The sequence below is a fragment of the Microsporum canis genome, genomic scaffold, assembly GCF_000151145.1.
Source record: "Microsporum canis CBS 113480 supercont1.7 genomic scaffold, whole genome shotgun sequence".
NCBI lineage: Eukaryota > Fungi > Ascomycota > Eurotiomycetes > Onygenales > Arthrodermataceae > Microsporum > Microsporum canis.
The window spans coordinates 1,767,472-1,784,558 of record NW_003299163.1 but is presented as its reverse complement, the minus strand read 5'-3'; the positions used below and the strand labels follow the sequence as shown (position 1 = coordinate 1,784,558).

Below are 17,087 nucleotides of genomic sequence, written 5' to 3'. Positions count from 1 at the left end.
GGTCTCCCTGGGAGAAATACGTGCGAAAAGTCAGTGCAATATATAGCATTTTGAACAAGGTGAAGATGGAAAAGAAGGCATAGGAATCTAAGTGAGAAAGAAAAGGGTCGAGTTAGTCCCTCCCCAACCGCTCCTCCTCATCCTCTATTAGCTCATAGGCAGGTCTATAGGTAGCACCATTCTCACCATCACTTTCCACCCTCAACTTCGGGTTTGGGTGAGTGTCATTCGTCCCCCCCAAACTTGTATATCCCTGGTCATAAAGCGGGCAATATTCTACACCCAAATGCTTGATAAACGCCCAAATCTCCACGTAATGCCAATCAATTACCGGATGAATTCGCATGAAGTCCGGCCATCCGTGATCCGTACGATCGAAATGCGTTAGTTTACCACCGTGCGGATCAGTACGGCGGGTTCCAACGAATATAGCCCGTACCTGTGGGTTGGAAGACAGATAAGCTGCGAAAGTGGAGCGGATGGTTGAATGTGGAGGATCGGTCGAATGGCGGGTTAGCTTAAGATGGTAAACCCGAGAAGACTGAGTGACGAATTGCTCGACGGAAGGAAAGGGGTGCTTTGGCTGTGCGTATATTGCTGGTATATATGTTGGGTGGGAAGGAGGTGTGTTGGATTGTGAGTTGCTGTCAACCGAGGAAGCGCATGACGGACTGGTCGAAGTGCAATGCGTATGTAGGCTTGCGAGGAAAAGTAAAAGGAGAACAAGACAGTCCTTTCCGCCATTGTAGGAGATGGAGAGCTCACGGAGGGAATATCGTGTCAAGGATTCGCGGATGATGTCCAGGGAGATGCGAGTTTGCTGCTGAACGCGGTAGAGGATGGAAGAAGGGTCATGCCGTTCATCAAGGAATGCTGTGATTTGATCATACAGCTTACGAGTCACTGTTGACAAGGGCGGGAGAGACGACGGTGGCTCTATTATATCAGCTGTATTATCTTTTGATTGCTGTTCGCTTCCATTTATATTGCTGTAGCCTATGGTTTCGGCGGATTTATCCGTGCCATTCACCTGGCTGGTCCCGTTTAGAGAGAACATCTGTAGAGATATCCGGTGATTCTTCATATACGGACGGATGAACTGGTCAAGGATCGCTGACTTTTCAGCTAGAGATTCCTTTTAACCATGTAGCTGGTTTATCGCAATTCGGCCGGAAGTGGGATGCGCTTCTCTCCCCCGCCAAAGACAGCTTCCCGCCCTTCTATCGCCCTGGTGCTTTCGGATATTATGATTCGCACTTCGCTGTCCTTCTCGGAGTGAAATATACTATGTATATGACCAGACAAAGCCTCTCAGGGAATGTTCGGATATGCAGCTGTTGAACAGAATACGGGGTTTCATCGACTTTCTCGGTGGTAGGTTTGCCGCTTCTAGCTTTTTCACTTCCAGATCCTTAATTGACTTCGGAGGTTTATTTCGATCAGTATAAAAGAGGCTCGAGGACGTGAGTGATAGCTTCAGCTCTCTCACAGCGCTGACTTATTCTATCCTCCAGCGCATAACGTAGAGTGGAAGTTGTTCTACATTGAGTGGTTTCTATGTAGCTGCTTTCTTCATGTGGCAAAGCTGAGGCTGAGTAAGCAGAGATGATCGTTGGCTGGCTTTACAGTTATAAAGACTCGATTTTACATTGATGTAGGTAAAACTTATGGGTAACACTCATGCTAGAGGTGATCGATCCATTCTTACATGTGTATGTTGATATAAGGGTCTTCTTGATTTAGGATATAAAATATCCAACAAACTAGACAAGTGGTATCATTGGCTCAACCTATCTATAGACATCCAATATCCTGTCACGAAGATGGAAACGCTGGTCTCTCAACAGTCGAGAATCTTCCAGGTGTCCTCGTCCACTGTGTGGTATATTATGCTGAGACCTAGCAGCTCCTCGGCAGCCTTGTAAACTTCATTCACGTTCACCTGCAAGATCGGAGCCAGGACGTTCACATGCATTCCTTCATTGGTCTGCCTGCTTTTGTCGAGAGCGTCGTACAGCTTCCGCGCCGTCGGCGACATTCGCGGTAAAGAGATGTTGCTGCCACTCATATCCTTCGGACCACCCCCAATTCCGGCGCCTGCCCCAGACCCGCCAGCTTTCGGGGGTGGGCCCTTGGTGAAATATAGATGCACTGCAGTCGCTTCGAGAAAATGAACATGGTACTCATTCATACTTGTTACGGGGCGGATTAACACCGCATTAACCTGCCGTCGATCATTGAATGTCTTTACATTTGCAAATACCTTTGCGTATCCGTTTGTCGTTATCTGGGAGGCTCTTGGTCGACCTGACTTGTTTGTCACACCAGCAGCACCGGCACCACTGCCAGGCCCGTCCATAGCCATAACATCCATGGCCTCAAGTTCATCAAATGCTTCCTTCTCCTCTGGGGGGATGAAATATTTCACGTCTGTCTCGCCAGTGCCGTCGTCCAGCTTGTATGTGATGTGCGTTGCCAGCTTGTTGACATTTCGAACCTGCCCCACGAAAGATACTTGATTGATGTCGGCGTTATCTATCTTGAAGTTGGTGTCTGGAAATGGCTGCGTGGCATCGTTTAATTGTTTAATCGTCACTGGCCGAATAGATCTAGATTCACCAGCATATGGAGACTATTCATCGTCTCAATTAGCACAATCCTGTATATATCACTTTAATAAGTCCTCTATAGGGATTTCATGCTCCATGCCTTTGACTGGCTGCTACTGTCGCCTTGTGCGAAGCCGCCACCTTCTCCCCCGCCATATGGTGTTGACGAATAATTCCCGTAGCCGTAGTCTGCACGCGTAACGTTAGCTACTTGGACAGTAAAGAATATAGCGGGACTCTTACCCATCACAATGCTGTGTATCTTGATATCTTAGCTACGTTAGTGGGACTATTCAACAGCAGCACAAGCAACTTTTTCTCTCTTCTTTTCTTCTTCACTTCGACTTTAATTGAACTTCGCGTGTTTTTTTCTTTTTTGACGCGTCGAGGGGGAAATCACGTGTTTGTCACGGGATAAAGTTGTTCCCATCCGTACCCATTCGGGAATTTTTGCATCACTAAAAAAAATTATATAAAAAATATTGAAGCCATCAACAGCTGTTATTTGATAGCAGCTCAAAATATCCCTACCTGTCGTTTGGAGACTAGCTACCTAAGGGCAATTATACGCGGTGTAGCTGTAAAATTGCTTATGCTATGTGTTACTAATTGATTTCTCACCTTGCAAAATATTCTCCCGATTTGGACAACACTCTGAAATTCCAATTGTACCTCAGATATTATATCTTTTGCCCAAGATGCGTCAGCGAGCTGCCTCTCCGGCTCAGTCTGAGGCGGAGTTCGATATATGTAAGAGCCTGTTTGCGGCTGATGATGACTCTGATACAGAGCTCCCTTTGAAAAGGCAGAAGAAGAAACCTGAAACACAGGCGCTCGATATGATGGCCGAGTTAGAGGGAGATGGAGAAGATGATGGCGATGCTACATTTATTGCCGCTGAACAATCAGTAATGAACCGCAAAGCATCTACATTGAAAGGCCGGACGGTGAAGAAAGGCGGTGGATTTCAAGCAATGGGGCTAAATCCAAATCTGTTGAAAGCCATTACACGGAAAGGATTCTCAGTTCCAACCCCCATCCAAAGGAAAACGATACCACTCTTACTGGACGATCAAGATGTTGTGGGAATGGCACGCACGGGATCCGGAAAGACAGCTGCGTTTGTGATTCCCATGATTGAGAAACTGAAGAGCCATAGTACCAAAGTTGGTGCTAGGGGCCTGATTTTGTCACCTTCGCGAGAATTAGCATTGCAGACTTTGAAGGTTGTGAAAGAACTTGGCCGAGGGACGGATCTGAAATGTGTACTTCTTGTTGGAGGTGACAGTCTTGAAGAGCAGTTTGGATATATGGCTGGAAACCCTGACATCATCATTGCTACTCCTGGTCGATTCCTTCATCTCAAGGTGGAAATGAGCTTGGATCTTTCTAGCATTCGGTATGCTGTTTTTGATGAAGCCGATAGATTGTTTGAGATGGGGTTTGCTGCTCAACTCACCGAAATTCTTCATGCACTACCTTCCTCCCGACAAACGCTCCTGTTTTCTGCAACCCTTCCAAAATCCTTGGTGGAGTTTGCTCGCGCAGGCTTACAGGAGCCTACTCTTATACGACTGGATGCAGATAGCAAAATTTCCCCCGAGCTTCAAAGCGCGTTTTTCACCGTTAAGTCAGCCGATAAGGAGGGCGCGTTGCTGCACATTCTTCATGATCTCATCAAGATACCTACCGGCGAGACTGAGGCGGGAAAACTTGCGGCGAAAGAAGCCAAAGAAGCAAAGCAAGATAACCGAAACTCCAAAAAACGGAAAAGGTCAGAAACGAAAGGGCCTGGTGCACATGTCATTCCCGCAGAGCATTCAACAATTGTGTTCGTGGCCACAAAACATCATGTCGAATATATTGCTACCCTTCTTCGGCACTCTGGCTTTGCAGTCTCGTACGCTTATGGTTCTCTTAATCAGACTGCCCGGAAAATCCAGGTCCAGAACTTCCGAGCTGGGATTTCCAATATACTGGTTGTGACAGATGTAGCAGCTCGAGGAATTGATATTCCTGTGCTTGCAAACGTCATCAATTACGATTTCCCTTCTCAGCCTAAAATTTTCATTCATCGTGTTGGGCGTACGGCAAGAGCAGGTCAAAAAGGCTGGAGCTACAGCTTAATTCGTGATTCGGATGCACCATATCTAATTGATCTACAGCTATTTCTTGGGCGGCAACTTCTTATGGGGAGAGCTGCTACGGAAAATGCCAACTACGCAGAGGATATCGTCGTGGGTAGCCTGCCACGCAGGTCCCTTGAGAGCCATTGCGAATACGTGGACAAGCTACTTAGCGAAGATGTTGATATCGAAGGGCTACGTTCAGTCTCTATTCGTGGAGAAAAGCTTTATATGAAAACTCGAAACTCTGCCTCTGCTGAAAGTGCAAAGAGAGCAAAGGACATCGTTGCTGCTGATGCATGGGGAACAATGCACCCATTGTTCAATGACGAGTCCAGCCGACTGGAAGCTGAAAGAGAGCAAATGCTGGCTAGGGTTGGAGGGTACAAGCCTCAGGAAACTGTCTTTGAAGTGATGGGTAAACGAGGAGGGAAAAGTGGGAATGAGGAGGCGGTAGAAGTGATGCGCAAGATACGATCCGTCATGGAGAGAAAGAAGTTGCGGAGAGAGTTAGCATCGCAAAGTTTGCCCTTGCAAAACACACAAGCAGCGCAAATAGATGACGAATCTGGTGAAAATATGAGTGATGCCTCAGCTAAAGAGGATGATGATGCTCCAATTCAGGGTGACCCGGACATGTCTCTTGCCGATGAGTCTGATTTAGAAGTGACATTCTCATACCCAAAACAAGGAAAATCGCGCTCAAACACCCAGGACGGAAATCAAAGCAACTCTTTCCAGAATCCAGAATACTTCATGTCATACACTCCGACGTCTATCTCGCTTACAGAGAATCGCGGTTATGGAGTCCACACTGGCTCTAATTCCAACACCAGCTTTGTTGAGGCTTCTCGGTCCGCCACAATGGATCTCAACGGTGATGAAGGTGCCCGTGGCCTTGGCGGTGCCGGTTCAATTAAGCGTTGGGACAAACGGCATAAAAAATATGTCTTGCGTCAAAATGACGAGGATGGCTCCAAGGGGGAGAAACTTGTGAGAGGCGAGAGTGGAGCGAAGATTGCTGCAAGCTTCCGCAGTGGTAGGTTCGACTCCTGGAAAAAGGGGAAGAGACTTGGCCGTCTGCCCAGGGTTGGAGAGATGGAAAATTCCAATCTCGGCAGTACTGGGGGTATACCTAGCAGGAAATATAGGCACAATAAAGAACAGGCTCCCAAGGCTGCAGACAAGTATCGTGGTGACTACGAAAAGATGAAGAAGAAGGGAGATGCCATGCAGAAACGCCGGGAAGACGCAGGACTACCTACATATGGAGGCAAGAAGAATGTCAAGAGTGAGCTTAAGAATTCCGAGGACATACGGAAGGCTAGAAAGCAACTAGAAAAGAGAAAAGAGAAGAATGCTCGACCTTCAAAGAAGGGAAAAGGCCGATAGGGAGGATCACACCTTTTTTTGGAAGGGGGGTGGTTTGCATGGGGGTTCAATTCCCAGTTATAATAGATTATACAGACCATACAGCACATTTGGAATCTAAAACATTGGTTATTGCCCCAGCTTCAACAACAGGCTCTAATCAGCAAACAGCGAATAATGACTGCAGTCCTCAACATTTCCTTCGACTATTAACCTCTCTCTCCTCTTCATACAGCGCAGCTATCCCCTGGCGCACCAGGCCTGTCGCCGTGTGACCACTTCTCATCCTTGCTCAAGGAGCTTGGCTCACCGTCGCCTGCTCAACTCGCCTTGACAAGTGATATTACCCCAACCGCCCGCAGCTTGCAGGTGTTTATGCAGACGTGGTATATATTTAATATCCCTGCTCTTCTTCTACTTCTTTTGTTTTAAGGTATTCCCGAAAATCACCCGGCTAGCCCCGGTATAGCTGTCCCGCAAACGGGCTAACTGCGTCAGAGGCAGGATTATGGAGAAATGTCACTGTTGCAACTGGACCTCAGGGCTTCCACGTTGATCAACTTTATCCCTTATCAGCTCACGGCGCTCGCGTGCCGTAGTCTAATTAATATATACGGAGGAAATGATAGTTCGAATCCTTTTTGCAACATTGGGCTCGGCACGGCTTGTCTCGCGCTCGGATTTCCAACCATTCATTCAGGCTCTCTCGACTGCTTGTCAGTATAACCTATGAAACACCCCGTGCTTTTCGGCAGTTCACTTTGGCAGAGGATGTGAGGATAGGATGCTACAGTTTTGCGGAGATCCCGGTAGATCAGATTTGACTTTTCTCCGGGACACATGGGGCGATGGTCAACGTTAGGGCCATCTCAACCTTGATTCGTAGGATGAGTGGCCATTTTCATTGGGCGCAGGCGGTTTCAGTATTGCGGTATCGGCCTTCGCTTGTGAAGAGAGATCGTGTCGATGCCGGAGGTGGGCCGATGATAGAGAAGAGTGAGGCCATGTTACGTGGAACTCATGACTTGTTCCAAGTAGACAAGCATCTCCCTTCCATGGCAAACAGGGTATCGGGCGTTCCGCAAGATGTTGACCAGGATATCCAGGCGACATATCCGTATAGGTCATTTCTCATTGCCATTCGTCAACCAGACTCGAAATCGAGCAGAAAGGCAAAAAGGGCTGGTTTATATTTCCCTGTTCATGGAGCAGAGGACTTGACCCTGGCTATCAGCGAGTCAAGAATGACCCAGCTCACATAGTATAGATCTCGTTCCGTTATACGGAAAGACATACCTCTTTCGGCTCGTCTCGTCTTGTTTGATATTGAGTATCTTCGCTCCCAACGACTTTTCTCCGGAAAAAGGAACAAAAGAAAAAGAACAAAAGAAGGGGCAAAGAAGGGGGAAAGAAGCAAAAAACCTCCGTGCCCACTGAACACTTCCTTCAGCTTTGCCGCACTTTATTTGCAGCTCTCGCCTAATATACTCCGACGGATCTCGCCAGAGGGCATGCATACGTAGCGAAAGAGTGGGAGAAATGCTCGCAACGCTGGCCCAGTTAAAGATTCGGCCTCACCTTCAGCAGCCAGGACTTCGTGTATACTATGTACTGTTCATACACTAAACTAGGCGAAACAACCACGGCAGCACGCACGCAGACGGTAAGACCCAGCGGGCACACTGGTCAACGGTTCTTCATGTACGTTTGAGAACCAGCCGCTAAAGAATCTTCAGGTGCAGAAACAAATCTAAGGCGCCTCGTATATTCCGTATACTGCATGACTAGACTCGTGAGCAGATAGATACAGATGACAGCATGTTCACTAGCCTCTGACGCAAGAGAGCGCGGGGAAGAAAGACGAGAAAATATGCAAATCGACGTATAAAAATGATCTCTGCTCGGCTCAAATTAATATGTCAAGAACCAAGGCGAGGAACAATGCGTTCCTCGGAGAACTCAAAGCATGGAACTTGATGTCTTATTTTTCAACATTTCTCCGTCTGGAGAACCTCCATCTAATTCCTGGCTGCTTCTCATCCTTTTGGCTTTTTATCCTGGTCCGGGTATGCAGGGGATAACCTGGAGCCGAGATGAACACCCGCAGAAAGTCCGATTCTTCTCGCCTATCAAGACAGTGCAAAATGTCGTATTTTGGTACAGTTAGCGCCATTTTGCTGCAATTCGATACAGATAACCTTGTCAATAAGTCCTGCAAGACGGTGAATCGAAGATAAATGAACTACTGGGGCATAATTTTGAGCATTTATCGTGTGTCATAATGCCCTCTTAGTATAAGCAACGGTTATATGTGACAAGATGTCGAGGGAAACCTAGATATTGTCCGTGTCTGGAGTTCACGGCCATCAAACGAAATAGAAAAAGATGGCCTTATGGAACAAATGTTGCTCCAGGCAAGTTTCTCTCCTGATTCTTTCTTTTTCTCATTCTTCCGCTAGTTTCTTTTTTCCCCTGTTTTGTTTTTGGCACACTACATAAGCCTTGATATTGGCTGACCATCTCAATCTGCAGTGTCTGACGAAAACTTTTCTAGATCTCTGTTGAAGAATCCAGGGAGACAAAAGTAAAACTATCCACATGGTCTAGCGACAAATTGATCCGAGCGGGCGATCGGTATAGCTTCTACCGGAGAGGCCAATGGGGTTGTTTTATGTACGGGACACCCCAGCGATACCATGGAGCGCCGCGATCATGCATTGATGTTCCCACCCTTACAAGCAATTAACGGGATACAAACTCGGTAAATACATAGTACCAGTACCCAACAAATTAGCCTTAGGTCGCCCGTCAATCCCGAAGCGAAGAACCAAACAACGAGGCAGAAACTAGAGGAAAAGAAGATTATATAGGCGCCGATAACTTGTTTACTGGGACTAACTATGGTTTCTTAGTACCGTTTCAGGTGCCTTCTGGTCTCTGCCTAGAACATTTATGATATTATGCGAAACCGCTCGGCCGGTAGGGGTTAAACATCAATAACTTATGCGGTGAGAACCCCAATAAACCGTTACTTTACCTGATGGGCTAATATATATCGAATTGCACGGCGCTAATATGGCATTTACATAGGGTGTTCTCACCAACTGTACCCCTAGCTTGGGACCTGGGTTATATACGATGCACAAAGCCTATCTATATTATTCTTGAGGTATATGGACGTGGGTTTGTAAAAAAAATTGCCTTCAATGCCAAGTAGATTTCGGAATATGTCTCTACCCTCTCTTGCTAGCTGCTTCTTTTCAGTCTCCATGATGGATGATGGAGAACAGAGGGGCTGTGTCAGACTCGGCACCAACACATCCCGTCAGGTGTGCCACCCAAAACGCTGCTGGACGGGTAGTCTGCTTCGTCCGTTTCGCTGTTCAATTCCACACCGCGCCTATATGGCTCATTGACATATAAGGCTCCTTCAGTTCTGCCCACGAAGTTAGATCAGCAAATCGTGCTCCGCATCCCAGGTGGGCGGAGTACTCCGTCGCCCCCAGAGCTAGTTGAAGAACGCCATGTCTAGCCTATCTTTCGGGATGGGGTGACCCGAAGACAGAGCTATTGGCCCCGCGTCGATCCCGTTGATGCCGACTGACAATCATGAGTCGTTTAGAAGAAAAAGCTGCGAAAAAAAAAGGATCTGCTTCATTAACAGTGCTGTGGAATCTGTACAAATGTTAACGCCCCATTACACAACTTAGGAGCACACTCGATGAGCTCGCTTGGCCGAACATCGCATTAGGAGAACAGAACTTATATGAAGTCCGTTCCCGGTTTCAATACGGCCTTTCCTCGCCTTGATATCGCATCCAACACTGCGAGCTAAATGGAACTGAGACCACTAGAGCATGCCTTATTGCTTCATTTGGCTTGGCAGCCGGGATAATTCAGTGATTCCTCAGTCTGGATAGACGTACATATATATTACGTAGGGGCATGCCTATACCATGCCCACTATGGAGTTTTGACTGACCTCCTGCACAAAACCAAAAAAAGAAAAGGGATGCTGAGTTGGAAGACACGAATTCGGACTTCGGGGATTAATTTTAACTCACATCATAAAGTTGGATTCCCATGCTAGTTCCATGGTTAGGGGCTGATCAGGCGATGGGCGCTTTTACCGAAAAGGCAGGTAATTGAGCCACGTCCAAAACCATTTGGGGAATTTTCGAATAGATCCGCTCGATGCGATGGATGACGATACCACCATACATACATATAGTACATTAGTACGTATCCTTATATATATGTATGCTATGAAGCTGGGATAACAATTAAGATTTTCTCGGGAGTTACCCCAGCGGCACGTTGGCAGCCACAAGATCGTGGCTCTCAAAGGCCGTGTTCACTTTTATAGTTCAAAGAAGTGCCATATAGGACACAAATTAAGGTCTTCTGGTCCGCGAGCCCTTAATATATGAGAAGGTGTGGTACCTGCGATATGGGGACCGTTTTCCTAGGCCATGCTTCCTGGGAAACAAACTGAAAGCCGTTTATTCTGTCCAGGAGAGAGAAGGCGGGAAAGATGCCACTATGTTACGTCGAGAATGAGCAGCTGATAGCTTTGTAAACCTAAAAAGAGTCGGAACTTGGAAGGGGATCGGCGGGTTATGCTTGGGGGAAGAGGCTGGGGAAATTGACAGCTTGAAGAACTGAGAGATGATGGTACGATACCCCGGGTACATTCAGTGTGTCAGCCATAGAGCGTTGTATATATCTGGCGGTATGATACAACATGCATACTATAGGACATATCCGTACTCATATGCAAGATCCATGTTGCCATAATTGGCTGATTACTTGTCAAAAGTTAAAAAGTTGTCCCATTTATATTTCCAATTACTCGCATCTCGAAGGGCTCCGTTTAATTTCCGTGCCAGGGATCGTGCTTGGCTCAATATATTCTGATGACTTGGACAGTTGTAAGCATTCTGTTTCGCTGCCCTTTTTCCCTGAAGAAGCCAATCAGAAATCTTTCTCACTTGCCGAGGTATAGCAATCGTGACTGCATTGAGTATGATGTTTGTGCTGGAGCGGGAATGGTTGCCATGCATAAGGTCGTGTTGTAAAACCTTTTTTAACTTTGGTTAGGGTAAAAAGCAGGGCGTCCAAGTGAATCAAAGAGACCCAGGTGTGTTTGCAGGGCGGATAATATCGCCTTCTGGTGTGCTGGTCTGCAAAAGCCATGGGCGTCCAGCTCCGATGGGCCAGGCCAAAATGTGCGTGAACGTGATGCAATAATATAAGCCGAGTCAAGGGCTAAAATAAATAGGTTGATAAGGTTCGGAGATTTTCCCCAAATCGCAAGAGAGAGAGAAAGCATGTTTCCTCCCCCAATGAAAGTATCCTCCGTGGCTACCAGCCACATCCTTGCCTCAAACGGTAGTCCGTACTCGGTATATATTTGAAATGGAGCTGGTGCTTCATAACGTTTGGGACACGTCCGGGATGATCGACAGAATCCAGCCAGGGAATAAACAAATCAATAAATAATAATTCCTTTTTCATCCTCAGCGTCACCTCTTTCCTTTTCTGCCAGGGCCAATTGGGTTTTTTTAACCTCATGGTTGGCTGAGCTCTCAATAATCGTTAGAGAAGCGGTGGAAGACGCTCAGGATAGCTCCAGTTTGGTTGGGAACTCTCCATAATATCGGGTTTTGCTCTGAATAATGAAGGTGGGTGGCGCAGATTTAGCCCACTGTCCGTACCAGGTAAGTCCATACATATTTTCATATTTAGGCGCCCTTTTACCTTACGGAGTTTGCCGTGGATCCGGTCTTGAGATGAATAGGAAACAGCCAGTGAATAGAAGAGGGGAAAAAGAAACGTTGTATAATTTAAAGCTGACAAGAGGAGCAACGACAATATATAAAGTTATATATATATTCCATTGAAGCTCCTCACATGGCACAAGGCTTTTTAAGCCCTGTGCTTTGGCGTTGACTTGGACTCATCCGTACAATTTTTTTAGGGGCTGCTTTGTAGGCCCTGAAAAACCTGGTCGTGACCAGGCCATCAGACCTGATACCCGCGTAAAAGTTCCGCCCCCAAGAATGATCTGTCATCGGCATCGTCTGGAGGCTTGGCCGCTGTTTCGAGGATGGCTAGGGGGGTAGCAGCATCAATTCCGTATCCTGATCGTCGTCTGCGCTTTGATGCTTCTGATGCAATGGTGCTGCAGATAGACAAGCTTTTCGGTTCTGGGGCTTGGTTGACCTCGTGTGGTTTCAGGGGTACGGAGAGAAACAAGCAAGCTCAAGTTCGGTTAGAAATCCAGGGTTTCTTCGCCCTCAAGCGCCTCCAAAGCAAGGCACACACACGGGCACACAGTGTAAAAACGAGGATGCACACCTCCTGGACACTCCACCATCCATGCAGCCATCTAGCACATCGTCCTCAAGATGGGCCTTGCAAAGAGTTGAATGTATATAGATGTAACTCCATGCTAACTACCCAAAGCGAAGGTATAGTCGCCGACTTGGATCACTCCGGTTTTTTTTTTTCTCGCATGAATGGGTTTGTTTATGGAGGATAATAGTATAGATATGGATCTCTCTCTCTTTCTTTTCTTTTGCTTCTACTATGTAGTGATGTTTGGTGCTGGTTGATATGTTATGTTGTATGTAGTTACAAAGCGTAGGACAAAAACGGAACAGGCTCGTCCGAAACGGGAAGCGCGTCCAAATGTCAAAAAGTCAACGTCAACGTCAACGTCAACTTCATCCAACCTCAACTTCAGCTTCAGCTGGCCATAATGTTCGACACGACGGAGTGTTAGTCGACGCAAATCATGATTCCTTGGCTGCTATTCGAACGATGGCTCCCATCATTTCGCGAGTTTCATGTTCTGGTGCTGATGTACGGAGTGGAGCGACTATCATCCCCGTTTCCACAAAGCTGCTCTGCTCTGGTTACTCGAGACCGTCAAGGTCAGCTATGTATGTACATAGTAGGTGAAGGTATAGTTACTCTCAGGTTTATCCCTCGTTGAACCCATGCAAGCCACCCATTTCTCTACTAGCTGATTAGCTGACCTAGCAAATAGAACCTGAAATAGAAAAGTTGCGAACCAGGCAAATTCAGCTATTGCCACAGGCGATTCACATATTGATGAATGGCCAGCTCTCCATTAGGCTGATGGCTTGCTCTCTTTTAATATTCCCGTCCGCCTATTGGATGGTTTGCTGAGTACGGGGTGACAGGATATTAAAAGTTTTGTTCAATTCAACACAGAATTGCCTACCAATCATGGTCATCTAAGGTGATGACTTTTTATCAGATGATCCTTGCCTTATTGCTTGTTCCCTGGCCGATGCAAAACGACGACATACATATGTATCTGATCGACCAGCACGAAGATCAGGCCGAGGCAAGCTAACCCAGACTAGCGCCCATCCTGACTCAAGTCTGGATGTCAAGAGGGAAGGGAAACTTGACGATATCTTCCACAAATTTTATGCCAGTGGATGATCCACAGTATAAATCCACTAGTAACGGTACCTGGCTTCTCCTCGCCGTCATATTTGCCCGTGAATAGCGTTCCCATGTTGTTCTGCACAGGCCATGCTATCCACTGCGGATACGATGTGCAGCGTGATGAGTATCCCCTGGTTGCCGTATTTTCTGTCGGCAACAAATTTTGCAATTTTTCTGCGCCCCAAGACCCTACCAACTCTGATTTACGGTTCTTCTAGGAAAGCATCACGATGGTGACACCCAGAGACAATTTACTTTTTATTTTTCTCTTAGAAATAAAAAAAAAAAAGATGACCCCACACACAGCCTACTACTCCACCTACGGAGATTGGCTCACGATCACTCTTCTTTGCCATAAGGCATTGAACAATCGAAAGTTCTCTGATTCTTGGTACTCCTTGAGGGCCTTGTCTGTCTGCCGAATTTCCATTGCATCCGAAATGACGGAATTTATTAAATCCCCTGGCAGCCGTTATCTTCTCGGCCTGGATAACGGCCAAATAATCACAAGTTCAAAGGCCGCAATTTTTGCATTTTTGGGGGTTATCTTAATGCTTAATTAACTCATTCAGCCGGAATTTTTTAGGTTACGTTTAACGCCGCCCATAACCTGCCAGACCCCTGACCCTTTATGCTTGCAGGCTTATTGCTACTCTACACCTACTACCACCTCCACCACTTAATACACCTGCTCTCGCCTGTCTGATCTCGTTCTTTTTTCCTGCCTCTCTTCCCTCTCTCCTCCTCCCTCTTCCTTCCTCTTCCTCTCCCTTATAATTTCTACTTTTTAGCACTTTTGACTTCTCACCCTACTTTCCCTATCTTCACCGCCCCTACATACACACTTTAGCACAAGCTCGCTCTTCCTGGATCATACGCAGACAGGCAAAGCGGTAACCTTGCATTACTCTTTGACGGTCACACCCGATCTGTTGATCATTGAACTCAATACATAGTCGACTCTCTTCTGGGGTGTTTTCCCTCTCTTTCAATTGGCAACAATTTTAGGAGTTGTAACAAGCGTCATCTTTGATCCATCAACAACGTACATACACCCTACCTACGGGAAGCATATCCGTGAAGTTAAGCCTGGTTCCATTTGACCTGTTCTAAACCGCCATATTCTTGCCCTACTTTATACCCACGCTCTGCCTCACCAACATTATTTGTTTTTGCAATCTCAACAGCCGATAAAAATATATAAGAAAGCTGTCAGAGAGGCTTTCTCGGCCCTTATTTGGAACCTGCTCTCCAGAAGTATTGCTGGTCAAATTTCGCTGGTCTGTGGCTCGGAAGTTCTCTCTTTAATTACTTCGTTCCTCTTTATCAACAACATCAACTCGACGATCTGTACAAATCACTAGGCCCGTTCGTTTGTTATCCCGGCGCCAGAGTTGAGCAACTCCTAGTTTGGAAATTTTGACCGCTATGATTAAGGAAGGTCGGGTTTTGAATACAAGGGACATACCTCGTTAACACATTTACCCGGCGGTTAGCTTGAACAACGCAATCGGCAACTTCGACTATCTTTGTTTGTTGGGTTTCGCATTTACTGTGACCTAGGGTCCTTACATTACAACATTATACCTAATGCAGTGCCTACCTTCTGCCCGGTTCTTCCCTAACGACTCATTCGGACAGCCCCATCGCTCCGGGTCAGATCCGCTAAGATTTTCTTTAAGTCTCAGCGTGTCAGACGGACGTTTTCCCGGCAGCTGTCGAAGCCCTTACCTCTCCCCGCCTATGTCAGGCTCGCCACCTCCAGAATATAGATCAGACCTATCCCACGGATTGAGACATTCTGGGCGGTCCGACTCTCCAGCATCAAACTTGAATTATCCTGGGTCGCATAATGATTATCAAGCCCATCATATAAATCGAGGACAGGGAATTGATCGCGCTGTTAGCGACCCGAGGCAGCCTCAGATGGCAACACAGTCGGTTCAGCAGTTCGGGCTTCCGCCCATGAATGAAATGCGCCCCTCGCACTTATTATCAGGGTTTGGGGGACCTAGTACTATACCTCAACGGACGACTACACTTCCGCCACGGTCAACTCGCCGAGCGAAAGCGCATGTTGCATCTGCGTGTGTTAATTGCAAGAGAAAGCATCTAGGATGTGATTCAGCACGGCCATGTCGAAGATGCGTTGTTGCAGGCAAGGAAGTGAGTTGTTATCACTGTTAACTCATTCAAGCTCGCTAGGTGTTATGTGTCAGCTAATCGGCTTATATCTATAGGACTCGTGTGTGGATGTAACTCATAAGCGTCGTGGCCGACCGCCATTAAAAGCGGAGGAAGGCCCAATTCGGGGTTACGAGTCAACCTTTGGGCAACCAGGAATATTGCGAGTTTCTGGGCCCCTGGCGCCTGCTCGAGGGCATAAACGAAACCCCTCGTCCAGAGAAATCAGGCCAAGCACAGACTTCAATCAATCAAGAGCTCTGGCTGAAAATGAAGCGGAACGGAGGATGGGGTCCAGTCCCACGACTGCAATGCAGCCTCCTTTATGGACGCCTCCAGTATTGCCATCCCCGTCTCCCTTTACATCTGCTAATATGCCCCCAAGGCGACCAGCGTCTAGTGGCCAGCAGCCGGCAGCCCAGTCTCCCAGTCATGACTACCAGGCGCGGGAAAATCAGGTGCAAAGACCCATGGGTCGCGTGTCACCAATGCACTCGTTCTCCGGAGAGGGACCGCGGTCTTCATGTTCGCCACATATGGCCTATAAGCCAAGGAGTCCGACCGACTCATCCTCGTTCTCAAGCCCAGGGCCATCTGGTAGCTGGCCAGCCGGTTACCAGCCCTCAGATCAAGGCTTGGCTTCCTTTAAGCTTCCCCCAATCCTTGCAAGAGGCTCTGATATCCCACCAAAAGATGCAGCCCCCAGACGATTTCCTTCGTTGCCATGGTTGGAAACAGAACAACGACATCATGTGACATCAGACCGCACCGGCCCAACATCTGATTCCTCTAATCCTATTTCTCCTTACCGTCGCGGCTCTGTACTGAGCAGCTCCACCCATGTCTCGCCCACTTCCCCAGTATCTCTTCCTCCTTTACGCACAACAGGGTTACAGCAAGCGCCGGTTGATCAGCTACAAACTCCAATAGAGGACAACCAGAAGGATGACGAAAACCGCCCTGCCAAGCGCCTTAGAATGGAGTTGGGCGAAATGGTGAATGATTAGTATGATTGCCTCGAACTATAACCTCTTGACATCAATATTTTCCTCAGGATTTTTCCCATCATCCGCTTAATTATCCAGCCTACTTTTGATTTACTTTTATTTTATTTTCCCTTTTGGTTTTAGGCTCAAGGTTTTCTTCGTTCCTTTTTGGTTTATTTTGGCTTTGGGATTTTCCTTTTTATTTTTTTTATTTTTTTTTTTATTTGCAATACCATTTCTTCCTTTTCCTTTGTGTCAGTTTATACCCAACCCGCATGAACGAGGAAAGAAGCATTTGGATTTTATGATAAAGAGATACCTTTAGC

At 47.0% G+C, this 17,087-nt stretch overlaps 5 protein-coding genes across 5 annotated transcripts; 3 read left to right on the top strand and 2 right to left on the bottom strand.

The window, feature by feature from the left end:
* Positions 1-112: 112 nt before the first annotated feature.
* MCYG_07869 (FAD-synthetase) lies at positions 113-1,057 on the bottom strand (the record flags this gene model as incomplete). The annotated part of the gene is made up of 1 exon (XM_002844040.1): positions 113-1,057. The coding sequence occupies one exon, from the start codon at positions 1,055-1,057 to the stop codon at positions 113-115; it is 945 nt and encodes a 314-aa protein (XP_002844086.1).
* A 783-nt stretch (positions 1,058-1,840) lies between these two features.
* On the bottom strand, positions 1,841-2,765 carry MCYG_07868 (single-stranded DNA binding protein p30 subunit; the record flags this gene model as incomplete). Its single annotated transcript, XM_002844039.1, has 2 exons — positions 1,841-2,632; positions 2,727-2,765. 2 exons carry the CDS (start codon positions 2,763-2,765, stop codon positions 1,841-1,843), a joined length of 831 nt encoding a protein of 276 aa, XP_002844085.1.
* A 542-nt stretch (positions 2,766-3,307) lies between these two features.
* Positions 3,308-6,127, top strand: MCYG_07867 (ATP-dependent RNA helicase DBP10; the record flags this gene model as incomplete). Its single annotated transcript, XM_002844038.1, has 2 exons — positions 3,308-4,008; positions 4,036-6,127. 2 exons carry the CDS (start codon positions 3,308-3,310, stop codon positions 6,125-6,127), a joined length of 2,793 nt encoding a protein of 930 aa, XP_002844084.1.
* An 866-nt stretch (positions 6,128-6,993) lies between these two features.
* MCYG_07866 (uncharacterized protein) lies at positions 6,994-7,368 on the top strand (the record flags this gene model as incomplete). Its single annotated transcript, XM_002844037.1, has 1 exon — positions 6,994-7,368. The coding sequence occupies one exon, from the start codon at positions 6,994-6,996 to the stop codon at positions 7,366-7,368; it is 375 nt and encodes a 124-aa protein (XP_002844083.1).
* A 7,966-nt stretch (positions 7,369-15,334) lies between these two features.
* MCYG_07865 (C6 zinc finger domain-containing protein) lies at positions 15,335-16,782 on the top strand (the record flags this gene model as incomplete). Its single annotated transcript, XM_002844036.1, has 2 exons — positions 15,335-15,757; positions 15,832-16,782. 2 exons carry the CDS (start codon positions 15,335-15,337, stop codon positions 16,780-16,782), a joined length of 1,374 nt encoding a protein of 457 aa, XP_002844082.1.
* Positions 16,783-17,087: the final 305 nt, after the last annotated feature.